The sequence below is a fragment of the Schistocerca gregaria genome, chromosome 3, assembly GCF_023897955.1.
Source record: "Schistocerca gregaria isolate iqSchGreg1 chromosome 3, iqSchGreg1.2, whole genome shotgun sequence".
Taxonomy (NCBI): domain Eukaryota; kingdom Metazoa; phylum Arthropoda; class Insecta; order Orthoptera; family Acrididae; genus Schistocerca; species Schistocerca gregaria.
Window position 1 is genome coordinate 531,941,266 of NC_064922.1, and position 24,241 is coordinate 531,965,506.

Below are 24,241 nucleotides of genomic sequence, written 5' to 3' on the forward strand. Positions count from 1 at the left end.
AACTAGGATTGGTGTTTTTGAAGCATCCCTTAGTACAAGACATATTTGGAAGGTAACAGTCGCTTCCTCACACTCCTTATTCTAAATCTCCGCAAAATAAGCTGCGCCCGTAACCTGTGAAGGCTGAAGAATACGACCGGTATACGTTGACAACGCTCAAACCAGAATGAAGTTTTCACTCTGCAGCGGAGTGTGCGCTGATATGAAACTTCCTGGCAGATTAAAACTATGTGCCGGACCGAGACTCGAACTCGGGACCTTTGTCTTTCGCGGGCAAGTGCTCTATCAACTGAGCTACCGAAGCACGACTCACGCCCCCTCGTCACAGCTTTACTTCTGCCATTACCTTGCCTCCTACCTTCCATACTTTACAGAAGCTCTCCTGCGAAGCTTGCACAGCTAGCACTCCTGAAAGGAAGGACATTGCAGAGACATGGCTTAGTCACAGCCTGGGGGATGTTTCCAGAATGCGATTTTCACTCTGCAGGAGAGCAAGAGATCTTCTGTAAAGTTTGGAAGGTAGGAGGCGAGGTACTGGCAGAAGTAAAGCTGTGACGAGGGGGCGTGAGTCGTGCTTGAGTAGCTCAGTTAGTAGAGCACTTGAACGAGAAAGGTACAGGTCCCGAGTTCGAGTCTCGGTCCGGCACACAGTTTTAATCTGCCAGGAAGTTTCAGCGTTTAAACCGGTTTATGAAGCATACCGCAGTATCTTCTCAGTATGCTACCAATGCTACCAATTAGCATTTAGTAAATACTACAAAGTGCTTCCGCTTGTGAGCTGTGTTCCGACATTCGTCTCTTCGCAGCAAAACAACTAACCGCTGTCAGTGTGCATCGGGAGATAACCTATGCGTGTAGCGAGGGCTGTATGCGCATTCAAATTAGGGTGATACTTGGGGCTATCATTCGACCCCTGAGACAAAACATGGGAGAAAGCTAGCGAAAGTGTCTCAAAAGAGGTAAAGTTCACTCATTCGACAAGGAGTGTTATGGCACCCATCTTTAGGGACTGCCACGGCGACTTACTGGTTCACCACCTGATTCGCAACAACAAAATGAATGCAGAGAGGTGTCTTACTGTCTAGAGGAATCTGCGAACTGCTATCAAAAGTAAACGTCTTGGTCACTTACTTCATCACAATACTCGGCCTCATGCAGCTCCAATGATCCAGGCATAGATAGGAAGATATAGCTGGGAAATGTTCCTGCATCCTTCACCAGATCTTGCTCAAAGTGATTTTCACATGTCCCCCCCAACCCATAGGCCATCTTGGGGGTAAGCACTTCAACGCCGATGATGAAATCAGATCAGCGTGAATATAACACAGGACCTGACCTGGTGAAACAATGACTTTGGAGAAACATGACATTCTGTACTAAAGTAACAGAGCCAATGTCAATAAAATTGTCTCAACATGATATATTATGTATAACTTTCTGTAAAATGGGGAAGTTACTTATTGGGCGCTTCTTGTATTTCATTGTTAGGAGCTCAAAACGAATGTGCAAGAATGCAGGCAGCGTCACCTCTTGATTGCACAACAGTTCTGTCTTCCATCTTGGCTTTTATAGAATCACTGTTATTTACATGACCTGCTAATTTCAGCTGTTAACCATTTTCAAGTGCATACTGTTATATTCTTAAATTCATATCATCGTACTTTGTGGGTTAATGCAAATTCAGGTCTGTTACAGTAAACAGAGGCAATAACAACGTCCTATATTCGGCACCGCTTTAACATTACCGTTACCAAGGTGACATACGTACATGAACATAGAGCTAGCTAACAACATTATGTTTGTGTAAACCTTCAAGAAAGGATATCGCGGAGGAAAGAGTGAGTCTCAACCTAGGGTATTCTTTCCAGATCAATTAATAATAATAATAATAAAATAAAATAACTGGAAAGTAGGAGAGTGGCGCTGGTAAGGAAAATGCCGTGCGGGCGAGAGGGGTGGGGTCATGAGTCGTGTATGGAAAGTTAAGTCGGGAAGGTAAGTCGGGAAGGTAAGTCTCCGATTCGAATCAAGATCCGACACACAGTTTCAATGTATCAGTAAGTTTGAATTTAGCGTCTATTTACTAACACAGAATTTACTCCGCACTTATTTAAGCACGGATTTAGGTCAATCAAGAAAGGCACAGGCCCGTTTTGAGGAAAGGCACTTGTTAGTTCCCTTGTCTCTCATCTTGATGTAGAAGAGCTGCAATTGCAGCACCTCTATTTTTCCTGAAGATGGAGGTTTTGTGCCTCTGCTGGTGAAGTTTCCGGCATTGTCGGCTTAAACGGGAAGCAACAGGACAAGTAGGTTATTCGAGCTCGCTGCGTTCTGTTTCCGTCAGAATATTTTGATATACACTGGCTGAAAAGAATCTGAAGTATCCAGAAAGTAACCAGAAAAACGGGTCGGACGTCAACCTAATTTCCTACACGTACACATACCATGGATGGGTATGTAAATGTTTAGATTTTTCGGTTCCCTCCGTTGAAGATTCGAGTCCTCCCTCGGGCATGGGTGTGTGTATGTTGTCCGCAGCGTAAGTTAGTGTAAGTTAGATTAAGTAGTGTGTAGGCTTAGGAACCGATGACCTCAGCAGTTTGGTCCCATAATACCTTACCACAAATGAAAAAAAGAACTTTAGATTTGCAGCTCTCTGTGACAGGTAGAACAGTCAAAAGAGTTCACTGATGGTGTTCATGATTAGTGTTGGTACCGGGCCACGTAAAGTGTAGAAGGGCGTAATCAGCTTCAGGTAATGAGTGGCAAGTGCGAAGAACTTGGACATGCCGCGAAATCCTGTGAGATAGTGTTATCAGCAAATGACGTAGTTTGAAAAGAGCCGTACTGTAGGTCTCAACTTGGGCGACTGGTCGAATAGCGTATAATGCAGTTGTGTAGGGACGATTAGAGTGTGACTGGCCCGATGTTGGACTGCGTGGGAACGTGAGGAGAAGCACACTCTTAGTCAAGGCTCCAGTCGACCGTGTGTGACCATCGCCAGGGAGCGTTGCCGTATTTTGCACCAAGCATACAGCAACCCTTTAACACTGCCGGCCCTTATGACAACAAGTAATATACTTCTTGCAACATTCTGCGCTTGGAGACTAGCAGCAGGCGGACTAGGGAACTACCGTGCATTAAGCAGGCTGCCGTTAATACTTAAGTAGGTTGTTTAGGTTCTTATATTGGTAACGCCACGTAGCGCTCTGTATGAAAATCACTGGCTGTGCTGTGTGCAGTCTCAGGCTGGTCGGCATTGTTGCAATAGTCGCCATTGTAGTGTTGGGCAGTTGGATGTGAACAGCGCGTAGCGTTGCACGGTTGGAGGTGAGCCGCCAGCAGTGGTGGATGTGGGGGAGTGAGATGGCGGATTTTTGAGAGCGGATGATCTGGACGTGTGTCCATCAGAAACAGTACATTTCTAAGAATGGATGTCATGAAGTGCTATTATAATATGACTTTTGAACACTATTAAGGTAAATACAATGTTTGTTCTCTATCAAAATCTTTCATTTGCTAACTATGCCCATCAGTAGTTAGTGCCTTCAATAGTTTGAATTTTTTATTTAGCTGGCAGTAGTGGCGCTCGTGGTATTGCAGTAGTTCGAGTAACGAAGATTTTGTGAGGTAAGTGATTTGTGAAAGGGCCATTCTTTTGTAGGGATTTTTGAAAGTCAGATTGCGTTGCGCTAAAAAATATTGTGTGTAAGTTTAGTATTGATCAGAGAAGGTAAAGAGCGAAATGTCTGAGTACGTTCAGTTTTGCTCAGCTGTTTGAAAATCAAATAATGTAAGAGATTTATGAGCACAGTAATTCAATAATTTTTCTAAGGGGACGTTTCAATACCACAACACAAAATGCTGCATTTGGAGTGGTGCCGTGATTGGGAAACATGGACTGTTGATGAGTGTCGTCGCATTGTGTTCAGCGATTCAGCAGTTTTGCGCTGTCCTGAATGACTGGCGTCGGTGGGCATAGGGAGACATCGAGAGAGGTTCTACCGTTCTAATGTTTTGTTGGAGAGACACGGCAGGAGTAATAGCCTGGCATTACGGTGCGGTGAGCCGAGTAGTGTGGCTTCAGATGACGGCTGGTCGCCATTCATGGAACTCAGGCGGCGCAACGGTGCGTCACGGCCATTCAGAGTATTCATATCTTATTTCTCATGCAAAGCTATTCGACAGGACGATGTTTGTCCACACATGGCACTTGTCCTTGTGAACTGACTACTTGATGTTGAGGTACTTCACTGGCCAGCAAGATCCACAGATCTGTCCCCCCTTAGAACTTGTGAGGGATCACCTCTGGCGTCAACTCCGTTCTCTTGCCACATTCGGGATGTCGAGGACGGGTACAACAGTTGTGGGCTGGTTTGCCTCCAGAGAGGATAAAACGCTTTTACGACACCTCTCGAAGCGAATCAGCGCATACATACAGGCCATTGGGAGCTGAAAGCCACACTGATAAGCCGTCTCATACTGTCAAGTTCTTTGCAAGTTTGATTCGATTTTGTAATTACTGCAGTAACATCACATTCCCTGTCCTTTCATTTGATTTCCTCCTCCCCGTCTCGGTGCTTCAATTGTTTACCCAGGCGGTGTATTTGCGTATAATTCTCGTCAGGAAGTGTTGTGGTTATGTGTGGGTCAGGTGGATTCCAAATGAGGAACAGAAGCGAAAAGTTTACGATTTATCTTTGATCGCATGGGAATAGAACGTCCAATTTCATACAGTGGATTTCCCAAAGAAAAAAAAAATGCTCCCTGCATCATTCGTTCAACAAGGTCGCCCACTTCCGCTACTGTGCTGATTCTTCCTCGCTACTGGCCAAACTGCCGGAAAGATATAACTTTCCTCCCTTTCTAGCTCTAAATGTAGAAAAATGTAAGCAAATCCGGATGAGTGGGAAAAACAAAATCGGTAATGTTTGGATACAGCATTATTATTGTCCTGTTTGACACAGTCACGCCGTTTAAATATCTAGACGTAACGTTGCAAAGCGGTATGAAAAAGAACGAGCATGTAAAGAATATGGGAGGAAAGGTGAATGGTAGACTTCGGTTTACTGGGAGAATTCTAGGAACGGGTGGTTCACCTGGAAAGGAGACCGCATAGAGGACGCTGGTGCGACCTGTTCTTGAGTACTGCTCGAGTGTTTGGGATCCATACCACGTCGGTTTAAAGGAAGGCATCAAAGCAATATAGAGGCGGGCTGCTAGATTTGTTACTGGGTAGGTTCGAACAACATGCAGATGTTACGAAGATGCTTCGGGAACTCAAATGGGAATCCCTGGAGGGAAGGCGACGTTCTTTTCGGGAAACACACTTGAGAAAATTTAGAGAACGTGCATTTGAAGCTGACTGCAGAACGATTCTTTTGCCTCCAACATTTATAGCGCCCGAGGCGCACGAAGGTAAGATACGAGAGATTAGGGTTCATACGAAGGCATATAGACAGTCGTCTCTCCCTCGTTCTGTTTGGGAGTGGAACAAGAAATGAAGTGACTAGTAGTGGTACGAGGTAACCTCCGCCATGTGCCGTAAGGTGGATTGCGGGGGAGGAAAAGCGAGAGAACACTGGAACAGTTGGACGTATCGATCTTCGAAAAATTTACACGTAAGTTCAATTAAATAAGGCGCGCTTTGGATCTGTGATGTCATAGTCGATCCACTTACAGATGACATTTATGTAGCGAACGGTTAGTTCGTACACTGGCATCGTTACGCTGGCAAATTAAAAAAAAAAGTAATGGTCCGATCGTCCTATCTATGATTTCTGAAACGCCCTCTCTTTCTGTCCGGTAAGCTGGGCAAAAACAACAGAGAGTAAAGTTATTACCGCTTTAGTGATTTGTGATGTTTATATCTGACAAAGAAAGTGTGCTACAAATGGTGGAGGAAGGGCGGCACGTGGAAGACCTACAAGAGCAAAAACTCAAACGTGCCGTTTGTATTAAAGCACGCATTTCGTGCTCCAGCTGGGAGTAACGACTTCATTATCATAGATAACGAACCGTTTTTCCCGAGCGTCAAGGACCTGTAGTGGACGTCGTTACACGAAATGGCCGTTTTTATTGTTTGTTACGGTGTTAATGCAACGCTGCAGCGCATTTCCTTAATTTTGCGCTCTTAATGAGGGTGCGAAAGCGGTAATAAAGTCACCCCAAAAGAGGAGCTGCCGGGAGCACCACGCACCACACACACTTTACCCGTCTGCGCCCTTAATAGGTGTAATGTTACCCGAAGAAAGCGAAGTTGAGCTCGGATTAAGGTGGTCTTCCGGTCTCTTAAATCGTGCGAAAACGGCGAAAGTACGCAGCTACCAGGGTACCTCTGAAGAGTTAATGTGGGTCGCATTGAATGCGGACAATTCGTTATTAATGCAGCAGCTACGCTGATCACAGTTTCTTCTTTTATTATCAATAAAGTAAATCTTCTAGTCACTTCTTAAAATATATTTTGCTGGAAGTGGTTCCACCTTTATACTGCGAACCTTTTATTCGCCACCGTTAATGGAACTGTTTTCGTTCTAACGGTCGTGTGAACATGAGAGAAATAAGAAGCTTAGACGGAGGCGCTTAATAGTGCTAAGAACTCTGTACCATTACTCAGGATTAAAGTAAATAGTTTTATCTGAAAGTGCACATACAACGAAACGTTACTCGCTGAACATTTGTTAGAGCCAGATGCAATTACAAAATGTTTTACGCGTTTGTTTATCTTTCCAGTAACCATCAACCCTCAAATGAAGCATATGAAAAAATAAGCTATTTAAAAGTCGCACTCCGTGTTTATTTACCTCACTTTTCAAAGAAAACTCCTCTATTCGTAGCCTCCATGATGTTTCTAGTGCACTTACTGGACTTTCAGAAGTTTATGTCAAATTTATACAATCTCTCGAATGTAGATGATGCTCCACACTGCAGCAACACGTACTTGGTTCGTTTCCATCGTTGGCTTTGTCTTACAGATACGTGTAATCGGAACGCTAACCTAACCAGTTGGTGAAGACATGTTTTCAGTTTATGCAACGAGTTTAAGATAAGCATTGCTTAAGTTTTTCTACTACTGCAAAAACTTAATTGAAACTATATCCAATTTGATGATGGTATTAATATGGAGTCCAACAGGAATCTGCTTAGGTATACTACGTAAAATGAAATTTTATGACGCCACATGGGTCAGGATAGGAAATGAGAAGAAAATAATACAGTAAATAATTTTTTCGAATAACCAATAAAATGGGAGTTGAAACTGTTGGTTATAGGTTCATATGTATTCAATGAGATGCTACAGAATTTTCGGCATTATTGAGAGAATTTGTGACTGAGTTCCCTATCTGTTATTCTACACTGGCCAGCAAGAGTCATAAAATTCCTTGTCTCATTAAAACAGTGTGCTCGACAGGGGACGCAACCGCGCACTATGCATGTCTTTTGAAATCTACGTATTTTTACTTGCATTGTTCACATTTCACTCTTCATTCACCTCGATATTGTTTTTAAATCTTTTACTTTTGTTCAAGGCAAAATCAACAAGTTAACTATCTACACCAGCATCTACATTTACCTACATACTTTGCAAGCCACCGTATGGCGCATGGCGGAGGATACCTTATACTGTTACTAGTCATTTCTTTTCCTGTTCCACTCGCAAACAAAGTGAGTGAAAAACGACTCTGTTTTCTCCGTACGAGCCATAATTTTTCTTATTTTATCTTCATGGTCCTTACACGAAATGTACGTTGACGGTCGTACATTCACCGCTCCACTGCACTCTCTGGTACACCTTGACATCATCTTTTGGAAGGGCTCAAGACTGGATCTCCGCAGTGGTGGCAAATATGTGACCTTTGATGTTTACGTGAATGCGTGGTGTCAGACACCACGTGAAATCCGCAACTGCAATACATTTTAATGTAATTTGGAGGCGGAGGTGGAATAACGGAAAAGAAACGGAAGGGAAGGAACTATTGATGTCCGTTGCATAGGGACTTTACGCAGCGTCAGGTACGACGAGTGAAAATGTGTGCCGGAACAGGATTCGAACCCAGGATCTCCTACTTACAAGGCACCGCCATACGCACACAGTGTTTATCGCAATTGCGCGGATTATCTCGGCGCTACTCCCAGCCGACCCACATTCCTACCTATCTCCATCTATCCGAAGTGTAGAGACAGTCGGTACTTCGAGACATCGAATATAACTGTGCATCTGCACTGAAGGTGGTGCGTTCATTACCCATCGAGGCGAACAAATTATATGAATGCGTGGTCTCTGTCCTTTTTCGTCGATGGGCAATGAATCGACCACCTTCAGTGCGGGTGCACATTTAATTTCGGCCTCCAGCGGGAATCTCAAAGTAGCGAGCATGGAGGACATGGTCGGGTACTGTGGACAGTCGCGCTGCGTGGCGCCGAGATGATCCGCGCAATTGTAATAAACACTATCCGAGTGGCGCAGTGGTTAACACAACTACCTCGTAACCAGGATATTCCGACTTCAAATCCCAGTCCAGTACAAATTTTCACCCTTCGCCACTGATTCCGTGTCCAGTTCCAATGCAGCTAATATCAACAGTCCCTTTCCTTTCCGTCATACCCCCCTCCCTCCCCGCCTCCTCCGATTTACATAAAATTTCGATGTTTAACTGTCCTTAGTGATCCTCCACAGCGAGGAGGAGTCATCGACAGCTTACTGACCATCGGCCTGGTAGATTTTCCCATGGTGTTCATTCTGGTCCTGGTTTGAATGAGCAGCCTGGGACGAACTTGGCAGCAACACGGCGCATGTGGAGGATTGCCTGTACTTCTCCGTACGACATACCGATAATGACAACAATATTGAGGATTGTTCTCCGACGATTCTAATGCTCCAGTTCAAATCCCTGTTGGTGTACAGGGTGGCTTAACTAAATTTTTGTTGCTTCAGAAGCCCCCATGAAAAACGAGTGAACGTAGAACAACGAAATTTTGTTAAAACATTTGTTAGGACACGCGGAACAAAAATAAGGAGTAAATTGTTAAAAGTAATATATTTTAATATACCCATGACAGGGTCACATCCGTTAATTGACTAAAACTTTTACGTTCCTTACTATAAGCGTTGCTCAATGTGACGACCATTTGTATCCAGGTCAGCTTGAAGCCGCACTGAGTTACATTTCACAATTGTTCGTAACAATTTCAGAACGTGGTCCATGCAATGTTTTAGCTAGGCCTATACGAATGTTCCTTCGATGGAAAAGACACCACGCATTCTCGTAACTGATAAGTCTGGCTGGGCAATGGATCCACAGATATTAAAATGTAGACTTTCACTGCCGGAAATATCCTGTCCATTATAATTATCCGGGCTGTTATGCCGTGGTCGGTTGATGAATTCTGTGTCGATTCCTAACGTTTCGTCTCCGACTGCGAGAGACATCTTCAAGGGGGTCCGTAGCTCGATGGAAGGTCCAACACACCCACTGGCTCGCTACTGAGCCAGTGGGTGTGTTGGACCTTCCATCGAGTTACTGACCCCCCTAGCCAGTGGGGCATAACAGTCCGGATAATTATAATGGACACAATGGATCGACTACCTTCAATGCGAATGCACGAAAGACGTACGATCCCCTGTGGGAATCTCTGAGTAGCGAACGGGAGTATAATGGACAGGGACTGCGGTTAGGTGGCGCTCGGTGGGAATGTGGATCGGCCGTGAGGCGTACCTAGGTAGTCTGTGCAGTGGTGATAACTCTGTCCCGGGCGGTGCAGTGGCTACCGCACTTGTCTGGTAAGCAGGAGATCCCGGGTTGGAATCCCGGTCCGGCACACATTTTCGCTCGACGCCGCTGATTTCCTCTTAAGGTCACGCCGCAGCTGACAGCAGTGATCCCCCTTCCATTTACATAGAATCTTCAGCTGCAGTGTCACAGCTCGGGTAATGCTTGATGATCGCACTTTGCGTCCTGCATTCTCAGCCGTGGTGACGGTAAATTCGTCAACAGTTTGTGCCGCAATTGGTTGCCGGCGTATCCAAGGAGGAATTCCGAAATCGCCAGTTAATTGGAATTTCTGAATCCTGTTCCTCAAACCCGATGCTCATACATTGTCTGCATTTCTTTAACGCCTTGGTGATGATGATGATGTTTGGCTTGTGGGGCGCTCAACTGCGTGGTGATCAGCACCTTAACGCCTCGATACTCGAGAAGAGCAGCAGTATTATTGTTGTTGTTTTGATAAAACAGCTTTACTAGAAAACTTCTTTTCATCTTGTCCAGGCGTATGTTGACTGTCTGCAACTGTTTTGCATACTGGTGCTTGTGTTTGAACCCTGCATCGCTGTGGCAGTGTCAGCGCCCAATGGCAAGTAATGACAGTATCACTACTTACGACGCAAATCCTGCATGCACAGTCTGAACGTCATTTCAATCAATTTGGTTACCCATACTGTAAGTTTTCCATCTACACTGGCTCGAGCCGAGGAAGTTTAATTATATCCAACCTGTATTACAGTGGTAGTCTGGAAACGTTTTGTCACCCCAGCTCGATAATGCCCAAGAGCGGTGACATTAGGTAATTGCTAAATTATAAAATAAACTGTTCATTCCAGAACAAAATAACAACCTAAGCAGGATAATGACTTACATAAAAAAATACACAGTATTTTCCTCTCCTGTTATAATCCTCTGCCTGTGACCTTTAGAGCGAGACCCCAGGACGCATCATTCTGCATGTTGGCTCTGTTTCCTATTTCTGCGTCCCGCACTTAACTGTGAATACAGGTTGCTAAACAAATGCCTGAAAGTTTCCACTCTGTCTACTAAAATGACTATATTTGCGAGGATACGAGTTCAAAATTATAACAGGACACATACTGGAAGTAAACTACTTGTAAACTGACTATATTAAATGTTTGATTTAAAAATGTCAGTTTGGTGCAGAATAATAACATATGTTGGTTTGTCACACACAGACTCTGGTTCACGACTAAACAATCACGCCATCGTATGGTGTGCTGATAAATTTCGGGCATAAATCTTACAGCACCCACACATAGAAAACTTCTTGAGGACTAGAAGATTGTTACAAACTCGTCTTGTCAAAATGTAATGACGTCAAACTTTCTCCGTTGACTTCCTTGACATTTCACGTGAACCGCGTTGTTTTCTTTCCAGGGCACACCCGCGCAGCTACCTGCGGCTGGAGGCGGTGGAGCAGACGGACTACGACCCTCGGCGGCGCACAGTGCTCATGGCGCACGGCTACCTGGGCTCCGGCACCACCGAGACCGTCATGATGATGCGAGACGGTAAGGGGGCGAAACGCTGGCCGTCGCAAACTGCTCGCCTCGCAAATGACGCGACAGCACAGCTTCCTCTCAAGTGCCGCAAGAGTGTGAAACATTTCTCTCAACAACTTTGAATTGTTTTATTTTCTCTTTCAGTTAGATACCTTCTTTCGTATCTAACTTGTTGTTATTGTTGTGGTCTTCAGTCCTGAGACTGGTTTGATGCAGCTCTCCATGCTACTCTACCCTGTGCAAGCTTCTTCATCTCCCAGAACCCACTGCAATCTACATCCTTCTGAATCTGCTTAGTGTAGTCATCTCTTGGTCTCCCTCTACGATTTTTACCCTCTACGCTGCCCTCCAATACTAAATTGGTGATCCCTTGATGCCTCAGAACATGTCCTACCAACCGATCCCTTCTTCTGGTCAAGTTGTGCCACAAACTTCTCTTCTCCCCAATCCTATTCATTACCTCCTCATTAGTTATGTGACCTACCCATCTAATCTTCAGCATTCTTCTGTAGCACCACATTTCGAAAGCTTCTATTCTCTTCTTGTCCAAACTATTTATCGTCCATGTTTCACTTCCATAGATGGCTACACTCCATACAAATACTTTCAGAAATGACTTCCTGACCCTTAAATCTAGACTCGATGTTAACAAATTTCTCTTCTTCAGAAACGCTTTCCTTGCCATTGCCAGTCTACATTTTATATCCTCTCTACTTCGACCATCATCAGTTATTTTGCTCCCCAAATAGCAAAACCCTTTTACTACTTTAAGTGTCTCATTTCCAAATGTAATTCCCTCAACATCACTCGACTTAATTCGACTACATTCCATTATCCTCGTTTTGCTCTTGTTGATGTTCATCTTATATCCTCCTTTCAAGACACTATCCATTCCGTTCAACTGCTCTTCCAAGTCCTTTGCTGTCTCTGACAGAATTACAATGTCATCAGCGAACCTCAAAATTTTTATTTCTTCTCCATAGATTTTAATACCTACTCCAAACTTTTCTTTTGTTTCCTTTACTGCTTGCTCAATATACAGATTGAATAACATCGGGGAGAGACTACAACCCTGTCTCACTCCCTTCCCAACCACTGCTTCTCTTTCATGTCCCTCGACTCTTATAACTGCCATCTGGTTTCTGTACAAATTGCGAATAGCCTGTCGCTCCCTATATTTTACCCCTGCCACCTTCAGAATTTGAAAGAGAGTATTCCAGTCAACATTGTCAAAAGCTTTCTCTAAGTGTACAAATGCTAGAAACGTAGGTTTGTCCTTCCTTAATCTAGCTTCTAAGATAAGTCGTAGGGTCAGTATTGCCTCACGTGTTCCAACATTTCTACGAAATCCAAACTGAGGTCGGCTTCCACTAGTTTTTCCATTCGTCTGTAAAGAATTCGCGTTAGTATTTTGCAGCTGTGACTTATTAAACTGATAGTTCGGTAATTTTCACATCTGTCAACACCTGCTTTCTTTGGGATTGGAATTATTATATTATTCTTGAAGTCTGAGGGTATTTCGCCTGTCTCATACATCTTGCTCACCAGATGGTAGAGTTTTGTGAGGACTGGCTCTCCCAAGTTCCAATGGAATGTTGTCTACTCCGGGGGCCTTGTTTCGACACAGGTCTTTCAGTGCTCTGTCAAACTCTTCACGTAGTATCATATCTCCCATGTCGTCTTCATCTACGTCCTCTTCCATTTCCATAATATTGTCCTCAAGTACATCGCCCTTGTATAGACCCTCTATATACTCCTTCCACCTTTCTGCTTTCCCTTCTTTGCTTAGAACTGGGTTTCCATCTGAGCTCTTGATGTTCATACAAGTGGTTCTCTTTTCTCCAAAGGTCTCTTTAATTTTGCTGTAGGCAGTATCTATCTTACCCCTAGTGAGATAAGCCTCTACGTCCTTACATTTGTCCTCTAGCCATCCCTGCTTAGCCATCTTGCACTTCCTGTCGATCTCATTTTTGAGACGTGTTGTATTCCTTTTTGCCTGCTTCATTTAATGCATTTTTATATTTTCTTCTTTCATTAATTAAATTCAATATTTCTTCCGTTACCCAAGGATTTCTAGTAGCCCTCGTCTTTGTATCTACTTGATCCTCTGCTGCCTTCACTACTTCATCCCTCAAAGCTACCCATTCTTCTTATACTGTATTATTTTTCCCCATTCCTGTCAATTGCTCCCTTATGCTCTCCATCAAACTCTGTACAACCTCTGGATCTTTTAGTTTATCCAGGTCCCATCTCCTTAAATTCCCACCTTTTTGCAGTTTCTTCATTTTCAATCTACAGGTCATAACCAATAGATTGTGGTCAGAGTCCACATCTGCCCCTGGAAATGTCTTACAATTTAAAACCTGGTTCCTAAATCTCTGTCTTACCATTATATAATCAGTCTGATACCTTGTAGTATCTCCAGGCTTCTTCCATGTATACACCCTTCTTTTATGATTCTTGAACCAAGTGTTACCTATGATTAAGTTGTGCTCTGTGCAAAATTCTGCCAGGCGGCTTCCTCTTTCATTTCTTTGCCCCAGTCCATAATCACCTATTACATTTCCTTCTCTCCCTTTTCCTACTACTGAATTCCAGTCACCCATGACTATTAAATTTTCATCTCCCTTCACTATCTGAATAATTTCTTTTATTTCATCATACATTTCTTCTATTTCCTCGTCATCTGCAGAGCTAGTTGGCATATAAACTTGTACTAGTGTAGTAGGTGTGGGCTTCGTATCTATCTTGGCCACAATAATGCGTTCACTATGCTGTTTGTAGTAGCTTACCCGCATTCCTATTTTCCTATTCATTATTAAACCTACTCCTTCATTACCCCTATTTGATTTTGTGTTTATAACCCTGTAGTCACCTGACCAGAAATCTTGTTCCTCCTGCCACCGAACTTCACTAATTCCTACTATATCTAACTTTAACCTATCCATTTCCCTTTTTAAATTTTCTAACCTACCTGCCCGATTAAGGGATCTGACATTCCACGCTTCGATCCGTAGAACGCCAGTTTCCTTTATACTGATAACAACATCCTCTTGAGTAGTCCCCGCCCGGAGATCCGAATGGGGGACTATTTTACCTCCGGAATATTTTACCCAAGAGGAAGCCATCATCATTTAATCATACAGTAAAGCTGCATGCCCTCGGGAAAAATTACGGCCGTAGTTTCCCCTTGCTTTCAGCCGTTCGCAGTACCAGCACAGCAAGGCCGTTTTGGTTAATGTTACAAGGCCAGATCAGTCAATCATACAGACTGTTGCCCCTGCAACTACTGAAAAGGCTGCTGCCCCTCTTCAGGAACCACACGTTTGTCTGGCCTCTCAATAGATACCCCTCTGTTGTGGTTGCACCTAATGTACGGTTATCTGTATCGCTGAGGCACGCAAGCCTCCCCACCAACGGCGAGGTCCATGGTTCATGGGGGGGGGGGGGGGGGGGGGAGGGGGGGGGGGTATCTAACTTAATGTTTCAAATCTGTATTCTCGCTCTGGTTGAGATGCTGCAGCAAATCACTTATTTCTACACCACCGGTCTCCTGAACCCGTCGCATGACTTCTGAGGCAACAACTTTACTTGGCATGCTCGCAGACAATATTATTCATTCGACAGTGTGTGCCTAGTAATTACTTATATGCCAAGATCCTTGGACAGTCGTTTCTTTGCGAAGAACTCCCGTAAAAGTCTAAAGTATCACAACTAGCAAAATTATTTCATAGTTCTTTTTTAGCTATCCTTGACAAACCGAGAAAATGAAAACAAATGGAAAACTTAATAATAAAATCAGTCTATATTTTCTTTATAGTGTTTTTAATATGTCAGTATACACACCCAATCAAAAAATGGCTCTGAGCACTAAGGGACTTAACATCTATGGTCATCAGTTCCCTAGAACTTAGAACTGCTTAAACCTAACTAACCTAAGGACATCACACAACACCCAGTCATCACGAGGCACAGAAAATCCCTGATCCCGCCGGGAATCGAACCCGGGAACCCGGCCGTGGGAAGCGAGCTGCGGACCACACCCAATCACCAGACCACGTTCGATGTCCGTGAAATCCGCCAATGGCCCCATTCTGCTCTCTCACGATGTCTAATGACTACTGAGGTCGCTGATATGGAGTGCCTGACAGTAGGTGACAGCACAATGCACCTAATAAGAATAATGCGGTCTTCGGATACTTTTTAACGCGTAGTGTATGTAAACAGGCTGAAGAGGGCACTGCCGTCGGCAACGCCTATATGAGACAACAAGTGTCTGGCGAATTATTAGTTTGGTTACTGCTGCTACAACGGCAGGTTATCAAGATTTAAATGAGTTTTGTCAGTCATCGCACCATGCATTATTCATATTTGAAACAATGTGGAAATAATATCTGTTATAGGTCATTCTTTTTAGCTTGACACAGATAGAGTCAATGAGCTTGCGATTTTTCTGTTTCGTAGTGTATGCTCGAATTTTTTTTGTATGATATCTAGCCTACATCATTGATTCATTTCTCATTCTTACGTACCGTGTTTCTATAAAGACTGTTATAATGTTGATCTTAAACTGTTATCAGATAAAATATCCAATCAAAAGTAACTATCAGATTTTCCACTTTGCATATTGCTTAAAACCATAATCTTTAGCGTACCCTTGTCATCGTCTTCCTTCATGTTATATATTTTAATGTTAAAAGAACGTCTTTTATGTGCCCTCTTCTGTCATCTTTAAGTTAGTTTGTTACGCTAAAAATTGACCCATCCTTTTCTAACTGGCCTTTTACAATCTCACTTATATCATTTTGTGTGAATCTCTCAGTGATTTGTTTGTAGACAAAGAACTTCTCTTACGACATTTACTGCCGGTTTAATTTGATGTTTGCTACTTAAATACGTATTTTTCGTTGTGTGACAGTATGGTGTAAGATAAAACGGCCGGCCGTTGTGGCCGAGCGCTTCTAGTTGCCTCACTCCGGAACCGCGGTGCTGCTACGGTCGCAGGTTCGAAATCTGCCTCGGGCATGGATGTGTGTGACGTTCTTAGGTTAGTTAGGTTTAAGTAGTTCTAAGTCTAGGTGACTGATGACGTCAGATGTTAAGTCCCATAGTACTTAGAGCCATTTGATCCATTTTTTTAAAATAAAACGACTAATGACCATACACACACAAAAAAACTTAATGTGATTTTGATATACATAACGAAAACGCTCCGATCTCCATTGGATGTTCTCGATATCTTCTATTAATGCGTTCCGATAAGGGTTCCAGTTTGATGAGCAATACTTAAGTATCAGTCTGAGAAATGTATTTTAATTCACTGCTTTCTCGAACGAATCGTATTTACTTGAGGTTCTTCCAATGAATTCCAGTCTGGCACCTGCTTTTCCTACAATTATTACTGTGAGGTTGTTCTTCTTTAGGTCACTAAGGATGGTTATTTCCCGATACTTTACGGTTCTTAGTGTTTCCAAGGATTTCTCACCAGTAGTACAGTGTAATATGTTACTTTTTTACGTTCTGAATTCACTTCCCGCTTGTACAGCACTCATCAATCTTTCGCAGGTCGTCCTGCGTTTTAATCCGTCTTTTGGCATTGGTAACCTAGTTACAGACACCGTCATTGTATATAGATGCTGTCGATGACGTCCTGAATGGCTGTTTTCATCTAAAAAAAATGGCTCTGAGCACTATGGGACTTAACATCGGAGGTCATCAGTCCCTTAGAACATAGAACTACCTAAACCTAACTAACCTAAGGTCATCACACACATCTATGCCTGAGGCAGGATTCGAACCTGCGACCGTATTTTCAGCTCAGGTATGGTTTTGTAGTTATTGCTGTACACCTTGTCTTTAATACAGCCCCACAAAATGGAGACTCATGTGTTCATATCCGGAGAATATGGCGGTCAATCGAAGCCCATGCCAGGGGCCTCTGGGTACCCCAGAGCCAGAATGCGGCCCCCAATTCACCGGCTTAGTTGGGGTCGAGCTGCATCTTGCATGAACCACATCCATCTTATTGGGATCAGGGTCGCTTTGGATAATGGGGATGAAATCTTCCAACACCTTCACGTACTGTTCACTAGTCACCATGCCATCGAGGAATATTGTACCGACCGCATCTCGTGGTCGTGCGGTAGCGTTCTCGTTTCCCATGCCCGGGTTCCCAGGTTCGATTCCCGGCGGGGTCAGGGATTTTCTCTGCCTCGTAATGGCTGGGTGTTGTGTGACGTCCTTAGGTTAGTTAGGTTTAAATAATTCTAAGTGCTAGGGGACTGATGACCTAAAATGTTAAGTCCGATAGTGCTCAGAGCCATTTGAACCATTTGAATATTGTACCGGTTATACCGTGACCGAACACTGCACGTCACAATGTCACTCGTTGAGGCTCAGGAGACTTCTCGATCGCGAAATGCGGATTCCCTATCTCCCAAATGCGCCAAGTTTGCTTATTGAACATCCCATCCAAATGAAAGTGGGCTTCGTAGCTAAACCATAGTAATTCCCATCATGCTTCGCTGCCAACCGTGCAGTTTGAACGTCCTAACGCAAACCGTTCAGAAGTTATGAAAATTTTGTTTCATATAGTTCAATAATTGTCAACCTGTATCTCAACTGTTTAGGGTCCTTGTTTCACTTCCACACATGGCTACACTCCAGACAAATACCTTCAGAAAAGACTTTAACACTTAAATATGTGTTCGATGTTAGCAAGTTTCTCTTTTCCAGAAATTCTTTTCTTGCCTTTACCAGTCTACATTTTATATCCTGTCTAGTTCAGCTATCATCAGTTATTTTGCTGCCCAAGTAGCAAACCTTACTGTTTTAAGTTTATCTATTCCTAATCTGATCTCCTTAGCATCATCTTATTTAATTCTACTCCATTCCATTGTCCTTGTTTTGCTTTTGTTTATGTTCGTCTTATATCCTGCTTCCAAGACACTTTGTATTCCGTTCAACTGCTTTTCTGAGTCCTTTGCTGTCTTTGAGGTTTACCGATGACATTGTAATTCCCTCAGAGTTTTCATTTCTTCTCCCTGAAATTTAATTCCTTCTCCCAATTTTTCTTTGGTTTTCTTTGCTGCTTGTTCAATGTACGTATTAAACAACATCGAGGAAAGTCCATGAAAACGGGAGACTGGTAACTCGAAAAGAAAATGAGTTCTCTTTGAAGTCTGAGGGTATTCCACCTGTCTCATACATCTTTCACTCCTTTCGCTCCATACGGAACAATTTTGTCATGGTCTGCTCTCTCAGGGGTATCTGCAGTCCTGACAGGGCCATGTTTCGACTTCGATCTTCCAGTGTACTGTCAGATTCTTCTCGCGGTATCATATCTCCCATTTCATCTTCATCTACGTCCCCTTCCATTTTTATAATATTGCCTTCTAGTGCACCTCTCTTGCACATATCCTCTGGTTTCCCCGTCCACCTTTCAGCTTTCCCTTCTTTTTTTAGGACTGGTTTCCCATCTGAGCTCTTGATATTCATGCAGCTCGTTCTCTTTTCTCCAAAGGCCTCTTTAGTTTTCTCAGAGGCGGAATCTATATTTCCTTAGTGAAATATGCTTCCACATTTTATATCCTTTCTATTTCGGCCATCATCAGTTATATTCTTACATTCGTCCTTTTATCATTCCTTCTTAACCATTTTTCGGTTCCTGTCAAACTTATTTTTTAAATGTTTCTGTTCCCTTTCGCTTGCCTCATTAGCATTGTCATATTTTCCCATGTCATCCTGTATCATACAAGGGTTCCCACTAGACCTTGCCTTTTTACCTATTTCATCCTATGCTGCAGTCACTGTTTCCATCTCTCAAAGCTACCCACTTATCTTCTACTGTGTTCCTTTCCCCTGTTCTAGTGAATCGTTGGGGATTAATTCCTATGGAACTTTCAAGAACCTCTGGTTTTTTCATCTTACCCAGATTCCTTCTGCTTGATTTCGTACCTTTTTGTAGTTTCTTTAGTTTTAATCTACAGTTCATAACCAATAAACTGTGGTGAGAGTCTACGCTGTCCACTGGAAATGTCTTACAACGTAAAATCTGGTTCCGAAATCTCTGTCTCACTATTATAGAATCAATTAGACTTTCTGGCGTCTCCAGGTCTCTGCCACGTATACAGCCTTCTATCATTACCAGGTGGCTTCCTCTGTTATTCCATTCCACGTTTGAAATTACTTGTAATTTTTCCTTCTCTTCCTGTTCTCTTCTAGTCCCCATTACAATTAAATATTTGTCTCCCTAAACAATCTGAATAATTTATTTTATCTCATTATACATTTCTTCAGTCTCTTCATCATATGCGGAACTAGTTAGCATATAAAATTGTACTGTGGTAGACACTGGCTTTATGTCTATATTGGCTACGATGACTAGTTCACTATGCTCTTCACGGTAGTTTTCTTAATTATTGAACCTACTCCTGCGTTACTCCTATTTAATTTATTTTTAGCCCTGTATTCACTTGACCAGAAGTCCTGCTTCTCTGGCCACAGAACTTCACTAATTTCCGCCGTATCTCACTTTAACCTATCCGTTTCCCTTTTCAAATTTTCAGCATACCTACCCCATTAAGGGGTCTAACATTCCATGCTCCGATTCGTACAACGCCACCAGTTTTGTTTTTCCAGATGACAATATATACCTACAATCATCTTAAATGGTCCTGATCAGTACTTTTTTCAATCCCCTGGTACTCATCGTTGCTTCAGCGACCTGCGATAAACTTTTGCTAGAAGGGGACCAAAAATTTCTCAAAATATCTTAGAATCACATTCGATCCAGGTGCCTTTACTCTGTTGAGCAGTGTGTGTTGATTTTATATTTCGCGATTACTTACCTCAAAATCTGACATATCGCCGTTCGTGCGGTCAATAGTTTTCCAAGAACGAACTGTGTATTCCAGGCGTCTTTCTGTCGTCTTTCGTTTTGGTGCCAGTATGGTCACTGAGCTATAAAATCGATGAGTTCATTCCACTTACTGGCATCATGTAGGCATAAAGGTACTAGGATTCTTATCAGATTAGCTGAAAAAATTTTATTTTCGAATTCGCTTCTTTCAGCTGTTGTTTGTCAGCTAGGCTTCGACTTTGCGTAAATCTGTGACGAAGCCTCCTTCGCCTTCGTAGTAACTATCGTATACACCTATTGAGCAACTCTGGGAACTTCTCATTCATTAAAACGTTGATCGTGTTTTACTGGTCTAAAGAATATTGGAAAATGTTTTTGAAATTTAGCCACTTATGCTGCACATATTGATCTTCAGAGCAAAATATTAGATGTTGACTACTCAGATACTCTGCAATTTGTACCCTGCCTCTCTTGTGAGGTAAAACTATCCTCCTGTCTATCTTAATATTCCTTGTAACGGCTGCAGCCGTAGGTAGCGTAAAAGCTCAGTAAAATATCCTGCTACCCATCAAATGACTCAAAGCGAATCGGTTTTCAGACTATGTGATCGAGGTAATTTTCAGACAAGACATGCAGCACAACACGAATCTCTGTGCCTGGCATGACTCTCCCTTTCTATTGAAGTCTCCTCATAGCATAGTAACATGATAAGGAAATTTTCTGGTGACGTTCTCCATTTTTTCTCTGAAGTATTCTGCCATCACGGTTCCTCAGACAAGTACTCTACCAAAGCATTCAATTACTATATTTGAGCCACCTTTCACGCTTAACTTCAAATTCGTTTCCTGTGATACCTCCACCAGATATCGTCAAGATCCTTATGGCAATAAATACCTCGCCACAACTAGCGTCTAGACTATCATTGTGAAACATATGACAGTCTAAATTTAGAATTTCGCTATTATTGATGTCCGGTGTCACCATAATCATATATACGAATATAATTATATAAACGAATATTAAAAACAGTTGGTAAATCTCACATGCCTGTGGGGACCACTTTCTTTATTGTAACTGAACATGTCAGCCTGTCGTGTATATAGAAAGAGTATGTTGTGTCTCTGTAAGGCCTTCATAAGACATACGTTGAATGTCCTACGGAACTTTTCCATATGAACATTAACAAATGCATTGTCGACACTATTGAATGCTGAATGAGTAGAATAAATCAATCAAAGCTTAATGTTCAACACATACACCACGTGACACCAACTGCCTAAAGCTTCTCGCTATGGTGTGATGGTACACTTTGTGTACAGGGTTTGTGTTTTCCGTGTTACTCGACAATATTTACCAAAAACTAACTTCCACTCGATCTTGCAGTGGGGAACTGGTGGCGTGGAGAAACGTTTCGCGGTATTCTGTGTCGTTATCGTGTATGTGGTGACAGCTGGAGTGCAGCGCTTGTACTGTAAGAAACGATAGCAATACGCCGGTCCTTTCAGTTCTGCTGTCGACCGCCTACCGTGAAAGACTTTGCAGCGAATACTTCCTCTCTGGCAGGAAGCCGTATTCATTACTCATCTGACTGCGGAACTGTATGCTGCCGAGATACTTTACAGTGTCTGCTGCTACTAGCAGAAGAGCCCGAGGAGCTTTAGAAGAGCGAGTTCCTGGAATATCTATCAGATTTATGCTCAAGTTCCAGAGATGCGGGTATATGTCGACGCTGCAGCTTTGCAAGTACCCGAAATCCAATACCAAGCTCTCCCGCGAGTTCCTTTCCTTCCTTCCCCTAAATTAATGTGGTTTCTCAACTACATAGACTGTCTCAGATAACAAACATATAAACGAAACGACAGCCACTAAACGATGTCAAAAGTGTCTCTCCTCATTACTCAACCATTAAAATATTTAGATGATCGAGTATAACGTGCACATAAAAAATAGACTGATGATTGGATGCTGTAGCTGATACCACTAGTTCAAATAGTTCAAATGGCTCTGAGCACTATGGGGCTTGACTTCTTAGGTCATCAGTCCCCTAGAACGTAGAACTACTTAAGCCTAACTAACCTAAGGGCATCACACACATCCATGCCCAAAGCAGGATTCGAACCTGCGACCGTAGCGATCGCGCGGTTCCAGACTGCAGCGCCTAGGACCGCTCGGACACCCCGGCCGGCTAAATACCACTGGTGTGTTACTGCACAAGTATACGTATTTCTTCGAGCTCATGCTGCTACCTATTTAGGCAAATATTGCTCACCCGTTTTCGGAATGAATTTTTGGTTGGTTGGTTAGTTTTCGGGAAGGAGACCAGACTGCGTGGTCATCGGTCTCATCGGATTAGGGAAGGACGGGGAAGGAAGTCGGCCGTGCCCTTTGAAAGGAACCATCCTGGCATTTGCCTGGAGCGATTTAGTGAAATTACGGAATGAATTTTTACAACATTAAGAAAAGATTAAGCACACGAAATACATAACATAGCTTTGACAGTAACACCTCATAAGTGACTTTTGCATGGTTTTAGCAGCGTTAATTTGAGGTAGTTCCGACTGTTGCGAAAGTGTATCATTATACAAACTACTGCACGCGTGCCAGAAGAAGTTGTAGCAGTTGTGATCACTTCAGCTGGCGTGAGTGACTGAACTACGAGCATTGGCTGACTCATTACACTAATAAAGAAACGGCCATTGCTTGTCGCTAGAACTTCTTTACTCGCATTGCGCTTACGGACAGGACAATTTCCTCTTACGGGGCCATTCGCTCCCCTCTGGCAGCAGAGAACTAACGTAAACAAAGAAACGAAGAAAACACCTGCAATTATTGAGCAGTTGCAGAAAGAAAGATAAGAGAATTCAATGAGATATTTCCTACCAGTTACAAGTAGCGTGTTATATCTTGTCATATTTCTCTCACTGCGTTGCAGGTTTATCGGCTGACTTTCCGTTCTCAATTTGTTTTCTGTGCTTACTCCATTTAGTTTAAGCGAAATTTCTTTCCATCTTGCAATACTACATAGCAAAAACGTTTATGGCCTGACAGGTACTCTTAATGAGTATGGATGCTAGAGACACAAAATTGATATCTTTATCCTTAGATTGCTGCGTGTCGCATGTTCGACCAAATATAGACATTTGTTTATAAAAAATGATTATCTCTGTCGAATGTTTATTTCCTTCCTTGTAATTTCTGGATGAGAAGTACGTCTGAAACGCTTATTATCTGTTATTCTACATGGTTTGTTTGAATAACATATCGAAACAATGTACTCGGTTAATATAACGATGTTAGTACTAGTAACTTTTGTTCCCATAAAAAACATGGTACATTACAGATTTGTAAATATGAGCACTATTATTCTTCAAGAAAGGTTTATACCTAGGAAAAAGATTAGGTGTCTCATGATCAGAACTGTAAATTTGTAGCTCCTATCAAAGCCAAATTTCTAATCGTGTGTCAGTTTCGTTCCAAAATGTGCTATTATCCCGCCTTTGGCCACGGGGTACATTTTAAAAATAGATTCTGAGATTTTATTTGACGACAACAGTAAGTCTGCAAGAAATGAATAAATAAATCGATTAATAATAATAATAATAATAATAATAATAATAATGACAATGAAAATATGGAATGGAACGTGTGCATGTTGCTGTGTCCTTGCCAGGGATTGAAGGTTTTTACTGTGATCAATTTAGCTGTGCTATATGCTATGTTAACAAGATTACGTTCTCAGTTTAAGATAAAAATTATTCTCTTTTTAAACCGTTCTGTACAGTGAAAGGTAGTTAAGAAACTGTGCATCGCATACAGCAATTAGAATGCTCGTCTATAATCTCAAAACGAAACCGGAACCATCTTCGCTGTACGAAATATAACTACAACTGCATAAACACGAATTCAATAATTACACTATGTTTTAAGAACTACATTGCATCGTATACTAGCGACTTAATGTAGTATTATAATCAAACGAGAAATTTCTCAGGTATTCTCTTCATTAGCTTCAGAACAAATAAAATCACTCACATATTGAAGCAAGTTTTTCTCCTTGACTCTTGAACGATAGTGATGGCTGTAGGAACGTA

The 24,241-nt window shown here is 42.5% G+C and overlaps 2 protein-coding genes across 2 annotated transcripts in view; one reads left to right on the forward strand and one right to left on the reverse strand.

Annotated features, from left to right (window-relative positions):
- The window catches only part of LOC126353920 (GTP-binding protein Di-Ras1), a 1,474,116-nt gene that overhangs the window by 910,985 nt on the left and 538,890 nt on the right, over positions 1-24,241 (reverse strand). The gene's annotated exons all lie outside the window — the stretch shown is intronic.
- LOC126353919 (pancreatic triacylglycerol lipase-like) overlaps positions 1-24,241 on the forward strand; it is a 400,593-nt gene that overhangs the window by 295,397 nt on the left and 80,955 nt on the right. Inside the window, exon 3 of the mRNA XM_050003160.1 lies at positions 11,166-11,299. Coding sequence (XP_049859117.1) covers positions 11,166-11,299 — 134 coding nt within the window. The remainder of the gene's footprint in view (positions 1-11,165; positions 11,300-24,241) is intronic.